This window comes from Haemaphysalis longicornis, unplaced genomic scaffold (genome assembly GCF_048455015.1).
Source record: "Haemaphysalis longicornis isolate Haplotype H1 unplaced genomic scaffold, Haemaphysalis longicornis Haplotype H1 scaffold_7, whole genome shotgun sequence".
Classification (NCBI taxonomy): domain Eukaryota; kingdom Metazoa; phylum Arthropoda; class Arachnida; order Ixodida; family Ixodidae; genus Haemaphysalis; species Haemaphysalis longicornis.
In genome coordinates, this window is record NW_027526422.1 from 149,966,157 (window position 1) to 149,988,706 (window position 22,550).

Sequence of the window (22,550 nt, forward strand, 5' to 3'; positions counted from 1 at the left end):
TACAACTGCTGTTTAAACGGGTGCTGCAGTATTTTCACCCGTTCTGTCTAAGTGACTTCTAATACTTGCCTCGACTGCTTCCGAACCCTGTACGTTCAGAAGAATATGTTGTAGGGCAAGTTGGATATACAATACATTACAGCAGGAACGTTGACAGGGACCGGAAGACACGGGGCAGCGCTTGTTCAGTGTGCCTTTCAAGTCCTCGTCAGCGTTCACGCTGTGATGTGTTCCATAGCTGTGCGTTCAGTTCAGACGAAGGCCTTTGGGAAGCCTACCTGGAAGCGATACTGGTGCAGTAGACGCCTATCCAGCATATGAGACAGCAGATCACAGCCACAGGCAATGCCACCGCCAGCCAGCTGCCCCAGGTCACCGGGCAGTCGTCATCGTGGCTGGCAAGGACAAGAGAGGACGAAAGGATCACGTACAATGTCGATTTTCCTTCGTAATGCTACGGCAGCGCTATTTACACGTACCTGTGACAATTTTTTGCTGCGAGGGGCGCGCGCCTCTTCAAGCATCGATGAAACAGAAAAGTGGCTTCATGGTAACCTAAAATGACAACCCTAATTTGGCGGGTTGCAGCCCCTGTGAATTGAACAGCTGTTGCAGCCAATGACTGAGCCCGTGCTCTTACACGTTAATACAGGCTGTCTCAATTGTCACTCTATTTACAATGGCGAAGCTGTCTCTGTCGTAAACCGACCTTAAAGGGACACTGAAGTGAATTTGTCAAGCTCCCGTTTTTGCTTGCACTGCGAAGACTGGCTCAAATTAGCACCCTTTTCATCGTTTATCCGGTTGACAAGTCGGTAATTATTTTACAAAGCGCGAAACAAGAAAAACTACCATGCGTGGTTTGCGGCGGCCGCACCAACTAAAGGCTGTGACGACGGGAGGAGACGCACCATGATTGGACGATGTCGAAGGTTAGCATTCAAAGAAGTTTCGGTTTCGGTTCTGTAAAACAACATGCTTGACATCCGACAGCATCGTTGGATGGGCATTCTCGATATCTCAGTAATCGTCGTACCGCGCTTCTGCCATGTTCTCGGCTGTAAAATGCATAAGATAAGCCTTCCAGGGCTGCTTGGAATCGTAGCAATCACTAGCCGAGGCCTACGCAGTGGATGAACGGCCTCCGCGTCTCCGCAGGTGCTCAAATGCCATGCGCTTTTCCCCCATATTTCGAGCTTCTCTCACTCATGCCTGTATCGTAAAAAGTGTGTTCGCACAAGGCCAAGGGTCTGTTGATTCTGGCCTGTGCCCACTGCCCGCAAGCAGTCGGTGCTTATAGCAACAGCACACCAACAAGAACTCGCTAGCGCGCCCGTGTTAGCCTGCACGCGATCTGTGAACTAGTTCGTGGAGCAGTGAACGTTACTGCCCAAAAAAAAGGTGAACTCAGTACAGAAAAGATCGGCCGAAAACGGAAGAAGTCAACTTAAAAAAATGAGAACTATGGAAGCGATGAGAACTATGGAAATTTAAGATATATAATGTATAATCAGTTCACACGTTTATTTATATTTAGCATTTCAAACAGCTTAGATGACTATTTGTTGTATTGCGCTGATGCAATAAGCGTCCCCCAAGTTTCCACAATATCTCACCTCTAGCAATTGCATTTCATAGACGTAAAAGCGTTTGCAGATGCGCAGTCGTGCTGCTGACCGCTGTGCTTGTTCGCCCAGCGCAAAAAAGTGCTTCCTGCACCCTAGTTTTACGTTGTATGGTAAAAGTATCAGTTGATTTTATTTCCTTAGTACCTATGTTGACTTCGCTGACTCTTCTGCCGCCTTCAAGAGGCCTTAGATTTTCCTACTGGCGTACCAGTCAGCGAAGCGTCGCATGTGCGCTTGTGCAGCGCTTGTGTGAAGCGACCTTGACTTGGAGCTAGATACAGTGTACAAACTAACCAAGTAAAGAAAGGCACATTCTTCCTTTCACAAACGTGCCCTGGCTTCGTTTCAACTGAGCGAACGAATTGCGACGACCCGTCGGCGGCCGGTGGACGAAACGCTGGGCCGACTGACTCTGTCGGAAGGTCGGCGAGCCGTGCAGTAGCGCAGCGAATTGCCAGCACATCTCTTACTGACGTCACACGAAAACGCCACAGAAAATGGGCGAGGGTGCAGAGAGGAGGACAGCATTTTCGAATTGATTTTTCTACTAAATAAATTCGCGTAAACGCACTCAGAGTGGTCGAAATAGGGCCTAGAGACTCCGGACTACAATTTGCGCTCGTAGTCTCGCAATGTTTACAAATCACTTCAGTGTCCCTTTAACAGCTGGCGCAAAAACAGAGACGAGCGAGGAGGCCTAAACTGGTGAAGGTGCTTTATCGGGATTTTTGGACAGGCGTAAAATGCCGTTAACGGAATATGAAAGATCAAAATATGGGGATCTTACACGACCAAACTACACCTGGGTGTTAAGATGCGCCCTATTGGCGGGCTCCGAGTTAACATTGGCCACATGCGGATCCTTAAGATGCAGCGAAATCTCGACACAGGGACGTTTTTGTTTTTCGCCTCACCCAGTAAAGCGGCCGTCGAGGTCGGGACCAAGGCTGCGTCCTTGGGCTCAAGAAACGCAATGCCTTAACTGTTAGCTCATGCGGAGGGTATTACATAAGTCTTCTAATGAAGATGCGAGTTAGCGCGGGTACTCTTGGCGCGTATGTGTTTAAAGAATTGTGATTGTGGACGGTGGTTGGAAAATTTTTGAAACGTTCCGAGACGAAGGTTTCACTACAACACCGCGAGTGCCGAATAGACATCACGACTACGGTGTCGCCGCGAAAACTTTATGCCCTTTATATTAGCAAACAACTATGCGTCTACGGCTGTGAAACTCTTCACTTAGCAGCAGGTGGCGATGAATACCAGCCAATCTTCCTCCTCACGTATTGTACCCGCCGCGGTGGCTCAGTGGCTAAGGCGTTGCGCTGCTGAGCACGAGGTCGCGGGTTCGATTCCCGGCCGCGGCGGCCGCTTTTCTGATGGAGGCGAAAAGCAAAAACGCCCGTGTGTACGAGATTTCGGCGCACGTTAAAGATCCCCAGGTGGTCAAAATTAATCCGGAGCCCTCCACTACGGCGCGCCTCATCGCCTGCGTTGCGTCGGCGCGTTAAACCCTACAATCAATCAATCAATCCTCACGTATTGTAAATTAGCAAGTGAGCCACATCACGTACCCACGGACGACGCAGGTTTTCATAGAGAAACAAAAGTTTAGTGGAGCGAAATTGTGCTCTGCAAAAACTCAAAGAAAATACAAGTGGCGTAGAAACAGTCAAGTAAGTGACGTGCGCAGATTGGCGACGGCGAATACAATGCCACGGCGTTTGCCCTGCGAGCATTTATATTTCCGCGCGTACATTTAGAACTGTCTAATCTGATATAGATCATTCGTGATCAAAGGGAAACATTCCTTCTACTGAAGACAGGCGATACACTGTTATTGTCAATAAAGATAGCCTGCGCGCACTCAATAGGAAATGAAATGCGCACCTCTATTCTAAGATCAGAAAGGTGATACGCGGCCAGACGCTCGCGGCATAACAAACAAATAAACCACCGTGTAAAGTTCATGGTAATATTGCGGGTTAACGTCAATAGTTAAATGTTTTTTTTTTTTTGAGTGGGATAGGAAGGGCAATAAAGACAATGATAAGAAGCGGAGTTTTAAACACCCTCGGCAGCTTTCAACTACAATAGACACACTCGTGCCTGCACTGTGCGAATGTCCGCAACATTCCCAAGCCGGAACTGCGCTTACAGTGTCGTACGGGTAGATCGGACTGCCTTCATGCACACCTTCGAACCTGATGTACCCGGACTGTCGCCCTTCCCTTCACGAAGGCAGCTTCAGTGCCCTGCTGAACGTTGTAAAAGATACACAAGTCTCGGACCGGCTAAGATTCTGCCAGTGCTGTCAGTGCTGGCCCTGTGCTGTTGGTGAGCACTTCAAATAAATAAATAAAGATGTCAGTGCTGCATGACAGTGCTGCATCAATCATCTTTCTGCTTCACCCTTTGTATTCTTTTTTCTGTTTATCCCCTCCTCCCCAATTGAACCTTGAGGTGCCTTCAACTTGGGAGGCAATTGTCAATGGTACTTTTCTGCCCTTTTTCTTGAAAGAAAGCAACAGACACAAGCGAAAGCGAAGGAGAGATTGAGCTAAGGTTGTAATGAGCTGGGCTGACTTGCTACGTCAGAGGGTGGATGTCAACAAGCTGAAGGCATTGCACTTAGCGGCGCATTTTAGCAGCATTTTCCTAGCTGGTAAAGCGATTATGGTTCGGCCATCATGATAGTTAACGAAGGCGAGCATTTTTGGAGCAAAACTACTTATACTTTGTTTCCTTGAATTATTTTATTCGTCGGTACCGGCCGCGGTGGCTGGGTGGCTAAGGCGCTGTGCTGCTGAGCCCAAGGACGTGGGTTCGATCCCGGCCGCGGTGGCTCCTCTTCAGATGGAGGCGAAAAGCGAAAATGGCCGTGCGCCGAGGTTTCGGCGAACCGTAAAGATATCCAGGTGGTCAAATTTAATCCTGAGCCAGCCACTACGGTGCACCTCATAGGCCAAGTGTCGCTCCTGTGCGTTAAACGCCATAATTAAGCAAATACCCTTTAATCGTATATGCGCGCACTGTCAGTCAGACGGTCAGTACGGACGACCATTGTTCTTTCACAAGCACTGAATGAATATTTTTCTTACTTGGAATACTCTATGTCAAGCTGCTTCCCTGTTTCTCTGCGGTACATGTCGTGGGTGCGTTGGTGGCGCAGTGAGCCTTACCACTCAAGGGCGAGGAGAACTGTCTTGCGCGTGGGCACTATGCTGAAGCTGATGATGCTGCCGAAAATGGCGGTGTAAGCAGCTCCGGCGATGAAGGCAGGGCGCGCCGCCATGGTGAGTCTGCGAGAGTATAAACACACCGCCCAATGCCCAAGTCTCCGGAGGCCAAAGAGATAAAGACTTACGCTCGAAGGCGCATAGACGGTGACTGTTGCTCCACACCGGTGATGCCTGAAATGAGAAGGTTGAAAGACGGTGAGCGAGGAATTTTCAACTCTCTCGTGGGGCTACATCACCTGCTGGGTTTCCTAAGAGTAGGCCCAGCATGTGCGTGCATATGCATGACTGGGACTGTGACCATAGGCGTGCGCACGGCTCTCGATTAGGGGGTGGTGTCCTTCCGTAGCCCCGCAAACGCTAGCTTTGTTCCGCAAAGCTAGCTTTGTTTATGCGTAACAATCATGCGCAACATCCGCAAACGCTAGTTTTGTTCATGCGTAACAATTTATAAATTGATATTGTCTATGTGAAACTTTTTACGCGGCTGTTCCGCTCTGTGCTACGCACGTTATTTACGTGGAAAATTCTAAAGAGTACAAGATCTCAAATAGATACAAAAATGAAAATTAGGAGATTACGTGTCTCCCAAAACGGCTTGCTTTTGGTCCCCCCCTTTCCGGGGCCGAAAGTAAACAGGCTTTTGGGAGCTAACGTGAGGGTTCTTTGAGGATCCTTTGGTTCCAACAAGCTTTGGGAGCTGGCATGAGCGTTCTTTGAGGGTTCTTTGGTTCGATTGAGTAAAGGTATTGGGCTCGTTTGGCGCTCCCCTAAGATGATTTGGAAGGGTGGCTGCTCGTCCCCCCCTGCTCCCCTGTGCTCACGCCTGTGACTATGACCACGAAGACATTGCGGAAAAAGTTCCTCGCGGCCGTCACAGCTGACTGCACTTATCTCTAGGTTGCAAACCTCTCAACTCTGTGACAGCCAGCCTGGCTAAGGCACAAGCCTTGCGGTGCTTAGGGCTTTGGACAAAAGATGCGCTCCCGTAGCTGCCAACAACTATCGTCCTGTGTCACTGGTGCACTGACAGCAGCGTCAAAGTTCTGGTCGAGCGACTGTTTGTCGATCATCCATTCGTTAAGGATACCACGAAGACAAACATGCAGCCTGTTTACTTGAAGAATTAGAAGAGATAGCCTTTTGTAACTCGTCCATTTCCACATCGCACCCGAAAGTAGTTTTACAAATAAGCGCATGAGAAATACTAACGAAGTTCTACATTTCACGCTACACAACGTCAGGGATCGCAAGGGAAAGGACAAAGACGTACTTAGACAATATTTTAAGTTTGTATAGTGATAGTGTATAGTGAAGTGATATGTTGAGTGATGCGCAGGCCCCCTAAAATCGACCATCCGTTTTTCAAAAGTAGTTTTCGCAGCTGTCGCAAATCGCAGAAACGAGTCCCTCTGGTTTGTTAGGGCAGCGCGAGGAAGTGCCAGTAGTTCGTATGCTTTCCTTATCCCTATAACCAATTGTTCAAAGTTTGCGTTAGAGCTGCCACGGTCGCCACTAGAGCATAACGATCTTTCAATAAACTTGACTTCTATTTTGTCTTCATGATTCTTCTAAACCGGCAAGAGAAGCGAATGAGCTAGCATATCGTGAAAGGGACACGCGCTTCTGGAAAAGAAAAAAATCAACGTCCCACGACCACAGATGACAACAAGGATTGCTCACAGAAGCTCGAGGCCCCTTCCATAGTGGCCCTCCTGTCGGTAGCAGACAGCGGCGAGGGTGGCGGGGCAATTATTCTGCGGCTGCTGGCGTTGTTCACGGTGACTGGCCTGCCTTGTGCAGACGCTGCCCTGCATTCGAGACCGCCACCGTCACCATCCTGAATAGATGCATCTGACGCCCGCTTGCTATCCCTGCGGCTTCCGTTGCTAGGCTGGAGAGACGAGTTCCGTTTCTTGAGGACCCATCGCACTTCTGGCTGGCCTTCTGGCTTTGGCATTGGTAAGGCAGGCACGTTCTTCGGTGGTTCCGCCTGCGATCCTGGTGGTGGCGCCGTCTTCTTTGTTTCGAGTGTTCGGTTTGGATCACTCTTTGCATTAGGCTTTTCGTCAGGATTAGGACGAGACTTTGAATTCCGTCTTGACCCAGCCTTCGTAGTCGCTTTCGAGGGAGTGCTTGACAGACGAACGGACAGGTTGTGCACATCCTTGAGTGTCAGCATGTGGGTCCGGCTGAGTGACTGAAAGGGAAACAGGGGATAACGAAGAAATATTAGGAAAGAAGCAAAACATTCGAAAAGTTCCTTCTGCTACGCAGTGAAGGCAGGGGAGCCTGTGGCACATTTTCGGAGAGGATGGTAGAGTCACTTGGCTCAACGTTACGAATACAACTGAACTTTTCCCCAGAAGTGGGGACCTTGTAGAACGCACATTTTGCGGACGTTCTATTACATTATGACATGTTGCAGCTCACATATATGTCTCTCCTACAATAAAGCATTAATTTGATAAATAAAAAAACCACAGCAGCTTTTCCAGCGAAAGCCTCATGTCCCTCATTCTGCGAGAGAGCACCGTTGTTGTCCGGTCAACAAAGTGTTGCCGCTGTGGAGAGTAAACAAAAAACACGTGCCATTTGATGGAGTTCCGACTCGAAATATTGCGTGCCACGTGACACCTGAACGTGATTGCACGTGAGTAGTACAGGAGCACACCAGACGCGCAGAACCATGATTTCAGGCAAGCTGTGTAGTGTCAGTCTGCTTGACGACGCCATTTCAACCGTTAGAAGAAAAAAACGAAAGGTAAGAAAGAGACGCGTACACGGTTTAGCAGAAAAGAAGCCGGTCGAAGTAATTAGCACCAAACGACAGAAACAAAAGCGAAGAGCCACGTGCAAATACAGTGGTGCAGTGGTGAAATTGTTAGCAAGTATGCGATGCTTTCCGCTTGAAATAACGTCAGCATACCAAAATGCGACGAGGAATATTTTCGTACCTTTGCGTCAAGATAACGCGTTGCTCAGAAGAAGGTCGCAGCAGGGACATTTCGCTGATGTGTACCATTCTCGCGTAATGATTTCGAATCCCTGATTGGGCGGTGTGAATCTCATCCTCCGATGGTGTTGGAAGTATTTCTATGTGGTGGACTCACTGAGGAAACATTTCTCTCCATCCATCCGTCCGTCCGCCCGTTCATCGGTCTGTCTGTCTGTCTGTCTGTCTGTCTGTCTGTCTGTCTGTCTGTCTGTCTGTCTGTCTGTCGTTATGCAAGGCATGGCCTGTCTGTCTGTCTGTATGTATGCAAGGCATGACGTGTCACACTTCCGCTGCATAATACAATGCTAATTAGAAAGCCAAGACCTTCAGGCTTTGTCCTCAGAAATCTTGTATTTGCCCCAGCAAAATGTCGTTCGAGCAATAAATTTGTGTCTAGAAGTGTAGCCGACTTTAAGAAAATCTCTGAATAGCGTCCTTAAGGCAGTTTGGGGCCTTGTGGAGGAATGGAATGAAAGGATTCGGCCGATCATATTTTGATGTTGGATTCTTATAGTGCGTCTGGAAAATGTCTTCTCAGCAGCGCATTTGTGTATACTACTGCAGACTACTGGAGACTGAAGACGACGACGACACTGAATGGAACACATTGGATTTTAACAACACCCTACGGCTGGAGTGTTTTCATATACGTTTTCACAGCAAGGTGACTTTACAGGAATCTGGGTATGAAGCGCTTCACGAGAACAAATCGCTCCCGAAATTCAGAGTGTGCGCGTTGTTGCAAATGCTGTACTGATCGCTTCAACAAAACTTGGCATCGGATCCGGATGTCAGGTCGTTACACTGAACTTTCTATCGAAAGGGAGTGATCAGAACGACAATATTCCTAAATTACAAAATTGGGCTTTTTAGGTTAGTTGCTTCAGCGTGGAGTAGGGGAATTCAATGGTCTCCCTTGAAATATTGTCGATCATCAGACGGGAGAAATGAGTCGTGATTTTTAATGACGTGTCCCCCTGTGTGCACTTGTTTTAATGCCTTCGTCCTTCATGGTGCACTGCACTGTTATTAGGAAGGCCTGGAATTAACACGTGATGTGCTCTTTAACGTTACCAGTAATGGCTTGTTAGTGCTGCACAGCTGGTGTTGGAAGCGCCTAAACTTGGAACAGTAACAACAGGAACCGGGAAGGCGACGAAGCAGGACGAAGGGCTTCGTTCGAAAAACGCGTGCATTTTTTTCCGGCGGGGATGCTTTTAGGATCGATGACTGTTGGGAACTTCTCGGCTCTCATGTGGTCGAGCACGTGGTTAGGCCTAGCTCTTTTTGTAGGAACGGCTGCGTTGGCCAGTGGTGTGACCACGTGCCTGCTCACTCCCTTGCCTGTCTTACATGGCACGCCGGGCCCACTGTCTCTTAAGCAAGTAACCCCCGCTACAAACCAACATTTAGCGCTAAAGACTGGAGAAGGATGCGGGTGACAAGCAGTTTGTTGAGAGCACCGTTCTGTTTCGGGACTCCGATCAGTGCACGCGGCAAGCTGTTAAGGCTGGTAAAAGTCAGGGCCAGGGCAGTAATTCTTTCAGCATGACGTAACTACGTTTTTCACGATTAGGTTGTCCGCATGAAAAATCAAGGTGGCTGACAAAAGAGTGCGCGCCGCCATACTGCGCCCCTCACCTGTTACGGCAGATATGTTCCACCTTCAAAATAACCATCTGACCAAAGTCAACACCGGTTCTTGTCTGCCATGTCCTTTGCTCAACGCTGGTTCATTATGAAGCACCAACCAGTACGAACCCAGATGCTGTTGCGTAATAAACCTCCGCTGTCATGCGTAATGTGCGGCGAGCATGCCAAAGGGCAGCCTCTCATCCGTGCCCGCCGGTGACCCAAAGTGTCTCCTCTCCCTACGTTTGTTCCCCACACTGGGAACAAAATTGGGGGTGCTCGGACCGCGACAGCCATGAACTGGTCCCCGGCCGGGATCTCGACGTCGCCGCGGCCCTCTGAACCTCCGGCACTAACAAGAGTATAAAAGTGGTTTCTCTCTCTCTCTCTCTCTTTCTCTCTCTCTCTCTCTCTCTCTCTCTCTCTCTCTCTCTCTCTCTCTCTCTCTCAGCGAATCAAGGTCTCGAGCAGGCACCGCCAATCTTGGACATGGTTGGAGGAAGCTGAGTTTTATATTTCGGACAGGACTGTCAGTGCCATCTCTTTCGAGCGAAGGGGTTAACGGGTGGTTAAATAGTAAGTAATTATTTAAGTTAGCACGTGGTTCCAATCTCTTTTGGCACAGGTAGGCTCTTCCGTTCGCCGCACGGAGACGGGGTGGCCTCTTGAAGGCGGCAGCTTCCCAGCAATTAAAAACGCCGAAAACTCTGAGGTCTGTGGCTCTCTTGCCATTGCCGAACTTCTGAAGGAAATAATAGCGTTTTTTTTCTTTTTGATTCTTTACTCTACTTCCAATGAGAAAGACTAACGCACATCCTTGGACAGACGGGCGAGCGGGTGGGTTGATGGGTGGGTAAATGCGAGGATCGCACCTGATCACACCGCTAAAAAGTGCAGTGTCGCAGCAGAAGATGCGCAGCGAGCGCAAAGATTAACTAGGAGATCACTTCAGGCTCGTGTTGAAGTACAACTTCTCCTGAAACTATGACGGGCTTTATGTTCCTCTGACGAGGGTGGAGGTCGCACCAGTCCGGTGCACCTTGTTGCGTAAAACCAGCGCGAACTCAGACGAAGACGAATGAAGTGCAACACAATGACAGCCGCTGGTCTAACAACTAAATCTTAATATCAGAAATCGTGAATATGAGTACTGAACACAAACAATGAAATAATAAAAAGACAGTGCGCATGGTCGAAACAAGTTTTCAAATGTCACGGTGATACCACAAGCAGATATGTTGCAGTCAAGGCACACGCAGATATGCAATCTCTTTAGGATGGAGACACACGCTTGTTTGGCTTACACACTTATCACCTCGTTTTGCTATGTGGAATGCCTCCATGATTTCGCGGGTTGTTTGATTACGGTGCCTAAATAAAATGTTAGAGGCAGGAAAATTATGTTTGCATTGGCTGCACTTAGCGCAATGCGAAGAACGATGGGATGATACAGGGCCTTTCAATTGCAATTCATGTTATCTTTAACGCACGTTGATACTGCGGCCAGTTTGTCCAACATAAGTTCGGCCACAGGGAAAAGGAATGCTGTACACAACTCCCGTTGCACATGTGACATACCGGTTCGTGTGGTTGACACCACAATCAACCCCTTTCTTCTCACTTCCCGGCTCTATCTTTCTGTCAAGCCTGCCACATACAGAATGCAACTTGTTGCGGGCCGTGATAGCCACTTGCACTCCAATGCCTCCATGTGGCGGCATTCCACGTAGCAGAACGAGGTGATAAGTGTGTAAGCCAAACAAGCGCGTGTCTCCAACCTAAAGAAATAGCATATCTGCGTGTGCCTTGACTGTAACATATCTACTTGTGGTATCACCGTGACCTTTGCAAACTTGTTTCGACCATGCGCACTGTCTTTTTATTACTTTATTGTTTGTGTTCAGTATTCATATTCACGCTTTCTGATATTAAAATTTAGTTGTTAGACCAGCGGCTGTTCTTGTGTTGCACCTTGACTCGTCTTCGTCTGAGTTCGCGCTGGTTTTATCCAAGGATGTCTTTCCAACATAGCCCAGCTTGCAACCCTCCGGTACACCTTATTCTCTCACCCTGATCGCCTTGAGGCCATCCTCGGTGGCCTGCTCTGGAGAAACGGCGCCCTGCGCCCGTTCGGCCCTTTTGGAGGCGCCTTTCGCCCTGCTGAGCTTCTTGGGTTGCGGGGCAATGTCGAAGCTGCTCGTCGACGCCGTGTCCGTCTCAGGTGCGTCAGTGAGGGACGCCAGATGCTCAGCCACGTAGCTCTCGGAAGTGACCGAGCTTTTCCGGCGGCCCGCTTCGGGTTTCGTCACCGAGCCACGATGTGACACTGCACGAAAGGGCGACGTGGACGGAGAGCCGTGGGCCGACGGCGGCGATGGATAGGGTGTGGCCCCGGCCGCTCCTCTCAACTCGTATCTCCCGGAAGAGTCATGCTGCATGACCGTCGCGGGGTATTCCTCGGGGCGAGTAGCTGTTGTGCAATCGTTCTTCTTGAATAAGCCCTGGGAGCGCGCAGGGGATTCTTCCAACAACGGAGCCGGCGGGGACGGCGACTGGGCTTGTCGTTTGAGGATGGACGATGGTGGCTTGACTTCTGTAGCGAAGGCACGGATACGACGCACTGGCAGGTGCCGCGGCCAATCCTCGCCTTCTCCAGTTGTAATCTCGAAAAGGCCGAAAGAAGTTTTGCGGGGCAGCTTTTTCTGCGTCGCCTGTGGAGAAGGGCGCTGTCATAAGAACCTAGAGAAATATTACACGGTCACGAGATGAGCGATGGTCCGGTCCACATTTAATTTTGATGATTGTGTAAATTATCCCAACGTCTGATTAAGGAATCCGATTTACTAGCAGTGGACGGGAGAACGAGCTCGGGGGATGGATGGATGGTATGACGAATGAACGGAAGGACGGCCGAACAGGAAGATATACAGACAGGTAGGCAAGCAGGCAGGCAGGCAGGCAGACACATAGATAGGCAAAGAGAGAGGTAAACAGGCAGGCAGGCAGGTAAGTAGGCAGGTAAGCAGAGACAGAAGCACGTGCAGAAAACAAAGGTGAACACAGCCAGCGTAAAAGCACCGACATACCATGTGGGAGTAAGATATGGGGGAAGGGTTTGAATAGCCCTAAGGCGGAGCAACGTGAAGAGTAACAAACACGGGCGTTCTTCACGCTACTCTGAACGTTGCTCCGCCTTGGGGCTGTTCAATCTACGCAACGAACCAACTAGTCCAGTTACAAAACCCCAGGAAGATCTAAAGACATTTGTTGAAGGCCATCCAATGCATACCGGCCAACATGCATTTAGAAGAGTTATGACATCGCAATAATTAATTTATTTTCTTGTCCCTCTTTATCTTCACCGCATGTTTTCTAAGAAAGAAACTAATTGGCTAAACAGGGCCAGAAGTATAGTTCGAACCGATACAAAACAGCCCGAATAGAGAAGAGTTACGGGTGGCTTAGGGTCTGACAACGTACGCGTGTGATTTTCTTAGCTTGGGGCGGCGGCCAGTCGTACTTGTGCGCTTCATTCCAGGTGGGGTGCACCTTGTAATGCTTGATAATGGAGCTGCCTGCGGACGCTTCGCTGGCTAGCGTCGCCCCGCTGATCACAGACAGGCTGCGGGCCCGTCGCATGAGCTCGCTGGCGCTGACCTTGCTCGACAGGCGCCGTCGGCGGCGGGCCTCGCCGAAGTAGACGAGCGAGGCCGAGCTGCTCGTACGTGCGCGGCTACGATGGTCGTTGCTGTCCAGAATATCGTTGAGGACTGTGGCCACGAAGCGCTCGATCAGGATGGTGCTGAAGACCACGAGCAGCGTGCCGGGCAGGACGAGGCTGAGGACGAGCACGAGCAGCTGCAGCTTCAGGAAGAGCGGCTTCATGCGGAGCGAGTGGCTGCGCAGCGCGTGCAGGCACAGCCGCAAGAACACGGTCGTCTCGTCGCCCACGATGCCCACGGCGAACAGCAGAGACGCCGTCAGTACGCTGGGCTGCACGCGCGTATGCAACGAGGGCAGGGAAGAATTAGGGTTAAGCTAGACATGCCATGACTATAGTGCCAAGACACGGGACAAAGACCGCTCTGGTTCTAAAATATCTTCGTTGTGTCGCTTTCTTGGTGCTGTAGCAAGTTGCAGTTCCAGCTGAATAACTACACTTCATGAACTGGTACCATCCGCTTCATGAAATAGCGTACTTAACAGGACAGCAACAATGATCCCTTTATAGACACCATGAAGGCAGCATTCAACCTTGATTCAGAGAAAAGATAACCTTGGCGAAGTAACAAAAGTGTCATAATTCCAGCTACGTAAAGTTGCAGTAGATAATTAAGAGGAGCGAAGATAGCGTACCGGCCACTCGACATGTTTCCTACTTCCGGGTATGCAGATTCGCTGATGCTCTCCAAAGGAAGCACTCTTTGCTAATGATGTGGCAATACCTTTGGAGCCCTCGTAAAAGAGCGACGAGAAAGGGCCGCTCACTCTAGTCTAACTGCTTTGTCAAAGCAGGAAGAAATATCACGAACTCCAGACGGCAGCTTTTACCACTGGCAATACTGCAAGTTCGGTTGGGCTCCAAATGTCTATTCTAACCAAATATGAAGATGTGCTTGAGGCTGATCGTATGAGGTATGCGTGGAACTATGCGCATGAGAAACGCTGCAATAGGCTTAAAGGCTAGTTCGTTGCCATACTGACTGTGCTTCCCGGCGAACTGTATTTATTCGCAAGCATTCAGCGCGCTTACCGCCGTTTCTTGTTTGTCCGCAAAGTACGTCACAAGGTCCTTTGCATCAGATTGTAACCGGTAGTTTAAATGCACTTATAAATGCATTTGTATATGTAATGGAAATATCTTTTCGCTTCACACTGAATAACATTGCAGTGTGTCATGAACTGCGAAATCTTTGGAAAAGAGAGCCTTTCCGTGTTGTCTTCATTGCCGCTTCAAATACAGGAATTTTGCAAATAGTTCAGCGGTCAAAGGTAGCTAAATATACTAATGTCAACCTTTTTTTCACGGTACACGATGTCAAAATCAATCTGCGCACAAATACTTTTTAACAGCCAGTGCAAACTTTACGTCGCTTGATGTATGGGTAGAAGGCCACCCTAACTTTAGGGGAACTGGTTGTTAGGCGAGTTGGTGCATTTTGGTGAATAAACACGGGCTTTGCGCGAAATTGACAAGACATACGTCAATGGCCGTATGCGTGAGCAGGACCTCTCTGTCAAAAAAAATAATGCCCACTTGCCCGCTCACTGTCTGGCCTGTACGAGTGGAGAGTGTTTATTACTGTTAAAAGAAGTTAAGGTTCTGCGCAGGTGCGGCGAAACGAAGGCGCGCAATTTTAGAGGCCTGTTATTTAAGAAAGAAAGGAGAAGCATGGGTGAGGGACACATCGGTGTTTTTTCATAAACAAGCACTTCTATATCTTGACACGTGTATGTAGAGATGTGATGGAGCTGCTTTTAAAGATTGCTATGGTTGTAGAAAGTGCGCATGAGCGACCTCATAACAAGTGTACTTATATTTGTATGATCTGTCTAACAAAATTTCGTTGAATGTTTGCGCTCGTCCGGTCGTTCCTGTATGTGTTGTCATTTTCGCACAAAGCCCGTGTTTATTCACCACCCTAACTTTCGGGACAGTAAAAAAAATGTGATTAAGATGGGCGATCGTTAGGGTCAAATGCCAGAGACTACAAGAAAGTGGCTGCGTTGGAGACTGAGGTGCAAATTTAGAAAAGAAAATGTCCTGGTCGAAAATACTGACCTCCCGCTTCTTAGGAGTTTGCCATCAATACTTCTTTTTTTCCCCTAGAAATGAAATCTGTTTCGTTTGAGCTTCGTCCTAAAAACGGAGCATTCTTTTTCTTTGTGTCTGTGTGAAGGTGTATTACAGTGAACAAGACTTTCCATGCATTATTGATGGCGTGGGTAAGCTAACTTCACATAATGGGTTTCACAAAACGATGATGATGATGAGCAAAGACACATAAAGGGCTTCAAGAGAAAAACAATTCCCGTAGTACCAATCGCACCTGGATCTCTGATGTTATAAAGTAGACGTCTATTCCATTGCGGCATTCCGACGCGATCAAAGCAGTTTGGATTTTGAACTTTGACTGAGGTTGTATGAGAGAGCGCTTCGCGTTTCACCCATCTTCTCCGAGGAGGAGGAGGAGGAGGAAAAAACTTTATTCAAACGCAACATTAAGCGTCGAGAATGTCCCGGGCCAGGTTCACCAACGCCAACTGGTCCGAGAGCTGGTCCGAGGCTAGCCAAGTCCGCCACGTTGAAGGAGGTGGGTGGGGAAAATGTGGGGATTGAATTGCAATGGGGCAGGCGAAAATGCAGTGTTCTAAATTAGCGTTGGGTTCGGGACAATTGGGACATGCTGGTGAGTGTCGGATACGGTAGAGGAAGGAACGAGCAGGTGTAAGGACGAAGAAGGGGCTTTGATGGATAGTACTCACACCAAGGTACTCGGGGGCCATCTGGTCAGCGCCGTAGACCTCGCCCAGGGGCAGGATGACGATGGGCAGCACGGCCGCGATGGGCGGCGGGATCAGGTGGCACATGAGGCCCGACAGTGTGATGAGGATGCAGTAGATGCAGATGCCGTCCTGCGCAGCAAGAAAGGATCGTGAAGGGTGGCTGGCCACTGCGACGCTCACAGAGCTCGAGGCAATGCTTCCCTCGTGTGGTCTGCCTGGGCTGAGACGACCGAGAATTTTTAAACCCAGTTTTATGCAGCTACTAATTGAGCATTTCCGCTTACTTTACCCTCCTTCCCCCAGAGAAGTTTCGCAATTAGAGCTTTGGGTGAGGGGAGGACGAGAAGAAAGAGACAAACCCGACAGATGAAAATTCACGGCTATCATGGTGGTAATGCCCCTGGCTCCAGGTCAAGCACCCTAAGTGCAGGCAGGATCGCGACAAAAGACGCGTTCATTCACAGTCGTGGTGATTGCATATTAATTGCTAAGACGGTGCTTTGGCCTGGCTCTACTAAAAAGATAAAAGAGGGGAAGGTATATCGTCTAATCACGCCGATTCACTGACGAAGTACACCAGTGACTGCAGAGCAGCCTAGCAGCGCGTCAGGTCAGCGGGCGGCCGTATCGAACCGTTCTGGCGTCGAAAGACTTGGTGTAGCGTCGCCGAGCTGCTGAGTGAGTTTTCCACTCCCGTATTTGCTGCTAAAGGGCTGGTTCATTGTGCATAGAAGTTTACGAACCAGGTTTATCGATGCGCACAACCTTTACAGTTTCTGGAAGATGTTTAACAATAAGTTACAGACGTTAAATGTTCTGTATGAATGGAGTGGTAATCTTCTCACAAGTCTCAAAAAATCACACAACGAAGGCACACGAGCTCAGCCTCAACCCGCCAGAGGGTTTTAACGGATCACTTCCTCGTTGATAGACGATGTGTTCGTTTCTATTACAAAGAAGCGTGAGCTAGGTCTTCCACAAAAGCGCAAATTATCACGCGATTAGTATTACTAGCTAATGCGCTGGAAAAGTAAAAATGCCCTGCAAATACAATAAATACATCAGCATTACCACAACCACCCCCAATGAGGACATAGTTTGTTTCTTGTTTGTCATCTGCCTAGTTCGAAAATACTTCCACGAATTCTCTGAATTTTTCGTAGGGCTTTGAACAGTTAAGTGCTCAGCGTCTGAGTCATTGTCCCCGTATGCATGGACTCGTAGATGGAAGGTTGAGTCGATATACACATGTTTTTTTTACTCAACCCACCCATATATATAAGCGCGAGTCGAGTTACAAAGGCGTCGGGCGAATCCGTTCGACCCGCAGCCGGAGTGGGTTGGCTAGCGTGTACGGATTGGTCGGTGGGAGTTAGGAGCTGGCTAGATCTCCTTCTGTGAACCCCTCCGGTCCGTACCTGCCCTTCCGTCGCCTCGATTCTTTGAATGGTATTCGCATAAGCGTTGGAGTGTAAATGTAAGCTGAGCCTGCAAGTCGACTCGGCCCTCCCTCTTTCCGTCCATATATGCATGTGGGGCTATTGTCTTTCCAGTTCCCGCTAGCGAACTCCTTGCACCTCAGCGAGGGCCCGGATGGCGGCAGGACAGTGATGGCTCAAGCCAAGCGGAAGAATTGCGGCCACACGTACCTTACCCCCGAAGACTAAGGGCAGCAGGTAGACCGGCATGAGGAACTCGAGGCACTTGGTGACGCTGCCCCTCTCACGTCGCGTCTCTGCCTCGGCCAACATGACCGTCGTCGCCGTGCGGGTCTTCTTGCTCAGGTCGCCTGCGTGCGAGGGACACAAACGTAAATCACTGACCCCTTGTGTAAATGACAAACATGGGGACGCGAAACCACTGCGACAGTTGTCAGGAAATGCTAATGGGGAAATAACCTTCGCTTTAACGTTAAAAAACGCGTCCCCTCACTTTACTTCATTGCCTCAAAGACCCCATGCGGGGCCGGTGGGGGGCACTGCGTAACAAATGGAATAACTGATGGGAGTTGGAATAACTGATGAATGGGAAGCAGAAGTATTCAAAATGGAGCTGTGCGCTGTGATATGTCCAGCAAAGCTTGACGGGCATGTAACGGCGGCAATGTCACATGGGAGGCCGCTACCGTCCCCTGTTGTACAAGGAAAAATGAGGCCACAAACGTGGTGTTGACAGCTTCAAGCTCTGTGCGTTTTGGTTCCACGACAAACGATATCCCATTTGTACAAAAATCAATAATAAAAGCCTCCATTTCACGCTCGTGTCATTGATTTTCTGCGTCTTAAAATATCACGCCACAAAGTACACGAAGGCCGCCTGGTGGTTGAAACACGAGCCTCGACCCCCAATTCCCCATCAAGGCGTACGAACCCTATAGCAGCTGGACAGACATCAGCGAAGACCTAAGTGTTAAGTATGAACGTGTTCACACGCATAATTTTGCTATGAACAAATGAGTCGAGCGTTAAATCTGTCCTCAAATCTAACCGAGCAAGTTATTTTTTCACGAGGCTAGTATAATTAAGGCTGTAAAGACTATTTATTCCGCATGCAGAAAGATTTCGCCTGATATTCTATCTCAGTGAAATTATTTTTTAAAAACGACCTATAATTATTTGGTGAAATTGATTGTGAGAAGTTGTTGTAGAACGTTTAGAAACGAGCTATTAATCTGAAACTACGGCATTCTAAATACGACGTGGGTTGGATGCCGGCCAAGGCAGTCGTTTATCTAATAAGGAGGCGAAAAAAAAATTACGCCCACCTCCCCTCGCGGGAACCCTGGTGTGATGCGACGCTGAAGGGGGTTCCATTGTGCGTTTCCGTTGGGTCGATTACTCGAATTGCGTGAGCAATCGTCGCGTAATGCGAGAGAGAGAGAGAGAGAGAGAGAGAGAGAGAGAGAGAAAGCGTAGCGCGGACGACCGTCGACTGAGAGACCGGCCGGAGCGCGGCACTCCGCTTATATGCGCAGCGCGCCTGAAGGAGAGGAGACCGTGGAGAGAGAAGGTGCTGTACATGCGCACAGCGCGCTTGTGCCACGCGCAGCGCCGCCCACCGGCGGAGTGAGAGTGCGCAGCGCCACGCGCCCGCAGATGTTGCGCAAGAGTGTTCGCTATCGGAGAGAGGAGAGGGGGTGAGTGGAGGAGAGACGCAGCTGTGTGTATGCAGTCGCCGACGGCGACGGACGCAGGACAGGGCCGCCGGCAAGAGATGCTCCTCTCAGCGTCGCATCTAAAACTGAAATTTTCGCGAGTATTCGCCGCGAGCTCGACATGTAGGTGGCGACAGCGTCGCGCTGCTAGTGTGGATGCTCCGCTGAGCGGCCCGTACGAATGCACACTGTGAGCGTGCTTCGTGCCTTTTTCCCGCCGTATGTGCGCACGAAAGGTGCAAACAAGAGTGGTATGCTGTAGTTCGGTTCCTCAACGTTCAATCTATAGCATGAAAGCGGCAGTAAGTTTTCATTACTACGCCAAAAAAGCGACGACTCATCAGGAATCTCAGAATGGCCGTAATTGTGACAATGAACTTGTACGCTGTGGCTCGTAGCAAGCTCGATCTTTCCAGACTATGGCTTTGAGCCTTCAGTAAAAGCATAAATAGTAACAAATCAGGAAGCCTCCATCTCTGAAATTCAGTTTACAAAGCCTCAATCGCTTTCACTGGCAGCATGACGCATTCTTGCATTTGTGGGATGCCTAGCTGAAATGGTAACACTACTTAGCTGCCCCGAAATTCTTTCTAAGAGCTTATATATTTTTTGTGCGTTCAAAAGGCGACATAAAATTAATGAATTTTGATCAGCGCAGAGATATAAATGTAACCGCTCTAACGGGTCTTTTAAATGAAATTTCAACGACTCTGAAGGACAGTTTGATGAATAACGGTTTCGGATCACTTATTTACGGATTTCGCCGCAAGGGAACTTCGAATTGAATTGTCAACGCACGCAGCACAATCAACATCTCATGTTTAGCTAGGTCTTCGCAAAGTGACAAGCAGGTTTACAGTGTGCAAACCAAGCTTCTGGGACCTCACAGTGAGCACAAATTTTCTGTTACGGCTGCTCTGTTGACCATTTGCGTTCCTTTTAAAATCTAACAGGTGCCTGCAACAGCGAGATGTGTTTGCATTCTTGTGTATAAGGTCGCTTACGAACCCTAAAGATGGCAATAAATGAAGTTGCGCTGTTGCAGATGTAGTAAAACATTTCCTTTTTATTTCTCATTGCGAATCAGCGCAACGGGTTCCCGTTAACTACTTTGTTTCGTAAACTGAACATCGCCTTTGTCTTAGCATTTAATTCTTGAGGATTGGTTAAAAAATGAAATTCTGTGCATTTAGTTTTTTTTTTTTTCGGGAATTGGGGGCGGGGTGGGGGTCCTGCCAACGTTGCAAGAGCAGCGAGAAGAGAACGCATGTAACGCGGAAAGCCAAACTATGGTTATCAGTGTTACTTACAATCGAAACTACACTAGGCGTCGTGTTCTGTAGCAGTGAAAAAGCAGTACGTTTTTTCAAAACTGATTAACCCACCTTTGTTCCAGAATTGTCCAGGAATTGTGGCTCGCCTTTTTCAAAATTGTATTAAGCAAGCATTGTGGAAAAAAAAAAAAAAAAAACGAGTCATGGCACACACCCCTCACACATGTGGGCAACAGCGTGCATTATATTACGCGTTTTCTCCTCTTCCTTTAAACTTAGGTCCACCTTTAAGAGGTTAAGACGTGACCATATTAGGCATTTGGTTATGCTGAGTGAGACACGTTTCGGGACAAGGTGATTCATGTCGGATTTGAAAATGATATATATGAAAATGACACACGAAATGCCACATGACAGACGCAAACTCACAACTGCTTAATTTTACCGAAAAATCCCCCCTAAATACTCTTGCGCATCCATAGAAACGTATTTTAAATAATACGTAAAATTAGCAACTCGATACAGTTGAATAAATATTCCTCCTCCTCAGTATAAACAACGACTGTCCAAAAACGGTATTTATTTTAGAAAAGGTACGGGAAGGACGTGATCACACAGGCGCTTGCGGGTGTAAAATAAGTGTCCGGTAATGTATGGGCGATAGCGCACGGGTCGTGTGCAGTGTAAATGTTTTTGTTCGTTTCTTCTTTCTAAAAGGACACAGCGCAATTTTACAAGGGTGTGGAATTTGCACGCGTGTGCACAGGTCTTGTCGCTTCTTACCCGTTTCGCGTACTAAACTTGTATCCTTGAAATAATCACCACGCCACCTTCAAAAACCACCCTTCGACGTTCCCGAAACGGCAGACGACTGCACTCAACAATCAGAAAAGTGCAATGTGTGGAAGCAATTTTATAACACGTTTCACACTCAAGCGGTGACCAGGGCGAATACGTTTCGTGGAATTAAACCAGCGCATTAACCCGCAACGGCCGCTGATTATTGCGTATCTAGAAGAAATGCGCAAGCAGATGTAACTATGTCATTGATTACTGCTAAACGAGCACACATATTGGTTGTTTTGTCGTGTGCAGCACGCGTCTTGCTCCGCACGCAACGTGAAAAAGCAGACGACGCGAGAGCGCCATCCACACTAGGAGCGGTTCGTCCCGCCGCCGCCAGGGGCCGACTGTGTTCGCGCTCGGGGCGAATAGCTCTCGGCGTTCGATAAAGGTCTGCAGGTAGTCAACAAAAAACTGCCACAGTGCACTGTGGCGCACCTCACATCCCTGGTGTAGCTAGGGCATGTAACTTGCCCCTTAGTTGTTTAATATGTAGAACAAATAGAACGGTTGCACCGTCAGTGCTGTGCAAGGATATTAGTTGTACACTCAAATTTAGGCAGATCAGTCGTGAAAGTGATGCCATGTCCCTTAAAGTGGCCCTGCAACAGTTACCATCGACTGCTAGGAATGTACTTTGGGGTAAAGTCTATTGTCCCAGCAATCTCATCCGGTAAGAATTATAAAAAATCCGTTCACAATCACCGAAACTACGCGCGATATGAAGTCACGCATAATTGTTCCCTCTCAACTCGACCGCGGAAAACGCGACGAAAGCTGCGCGCTCTCTCCAGGACAGGGGGCGGCTCGCGGCGTTATCTTCTGTGGCCTTCGATATTGGCCGCGAGGGCCACCACTGGAGAGGCCGGCGCTGCGATCGTTTTTACGTCACTTGTGGGATACCCGTTCCTACCTTGCTGCGTTGCTGCCTTGCCGCGCGTGACATTTCGTTTAGGATGCGCTTTCTAAGTGCATTTCCGTGCTAATTTTCGGCGTTTGAAATTCATTATCAGTGCGTGAAGCGTAGTTTGACCTCATGGGGACTTTATAACCGTGGCAGGCTGCCCGCAAACAACTTGAGCGTGATGGTGTATGCGGACGTATTCGACCGAACCCGGTGTAAGCGTAAGCTGCGGCTCGTTTCCCCGATCCACATTTAGCTCGGCTACGACGATCACCGAGCTAAATTTGTAGATTTAGGTTGTCGTTCTCAAGTAATAGGTGAAAGAGGAAATCATGAAGCGCTTACTGCTCGCAGAAACGCTCCGCACACAC

At 48.8% G+C, this 22,550-nt stretch overlaps 1 protein-coding gene across 1 annotated transcript in view; it reads right to left on the reverse strand.

The window, feature by feature from the left end:
• The window catches only part of LOC144146602 (uncharacterized), a 67,594-nt gene that overhangs the window by 12,523 nt on the left and 32,521 nt on the right, over positions 1-22,550 (reverse strand). Inside the window, exons 2-9 of the mRNA XM_077678540.1 lie at positions 17,654-17,793; positions 15,984-16,133; positions 12,978-13,490; positions 11,567-12,208; positions 6,551-7,067; positions 4,996-5,041; positions 4,811-4,930; positions 279-395 (exon numbers count right to left, since the gene is read on the reverse strand). Coding sequence (XP_077534666.1) covers positions 279-395; positions 4,811-4,930; positions 4,996-5,041; positions 6,551-7,067; positions 11,567-12,208; positions 12,978-13,490; positions 15,984-16,133; positions 17,654-17,793 — 2,245 coding nt within the window. The remainder of the gene's footprint in view (positions 1-278; positions 396-4,810; positions 4,931-4,995; positions 5,042-6,550; positions 7,068-11,566; positions 12,209-12,977; positions 13,491-15,983; positions 16,134-17,653; positions 17,794-22,550) is intronic.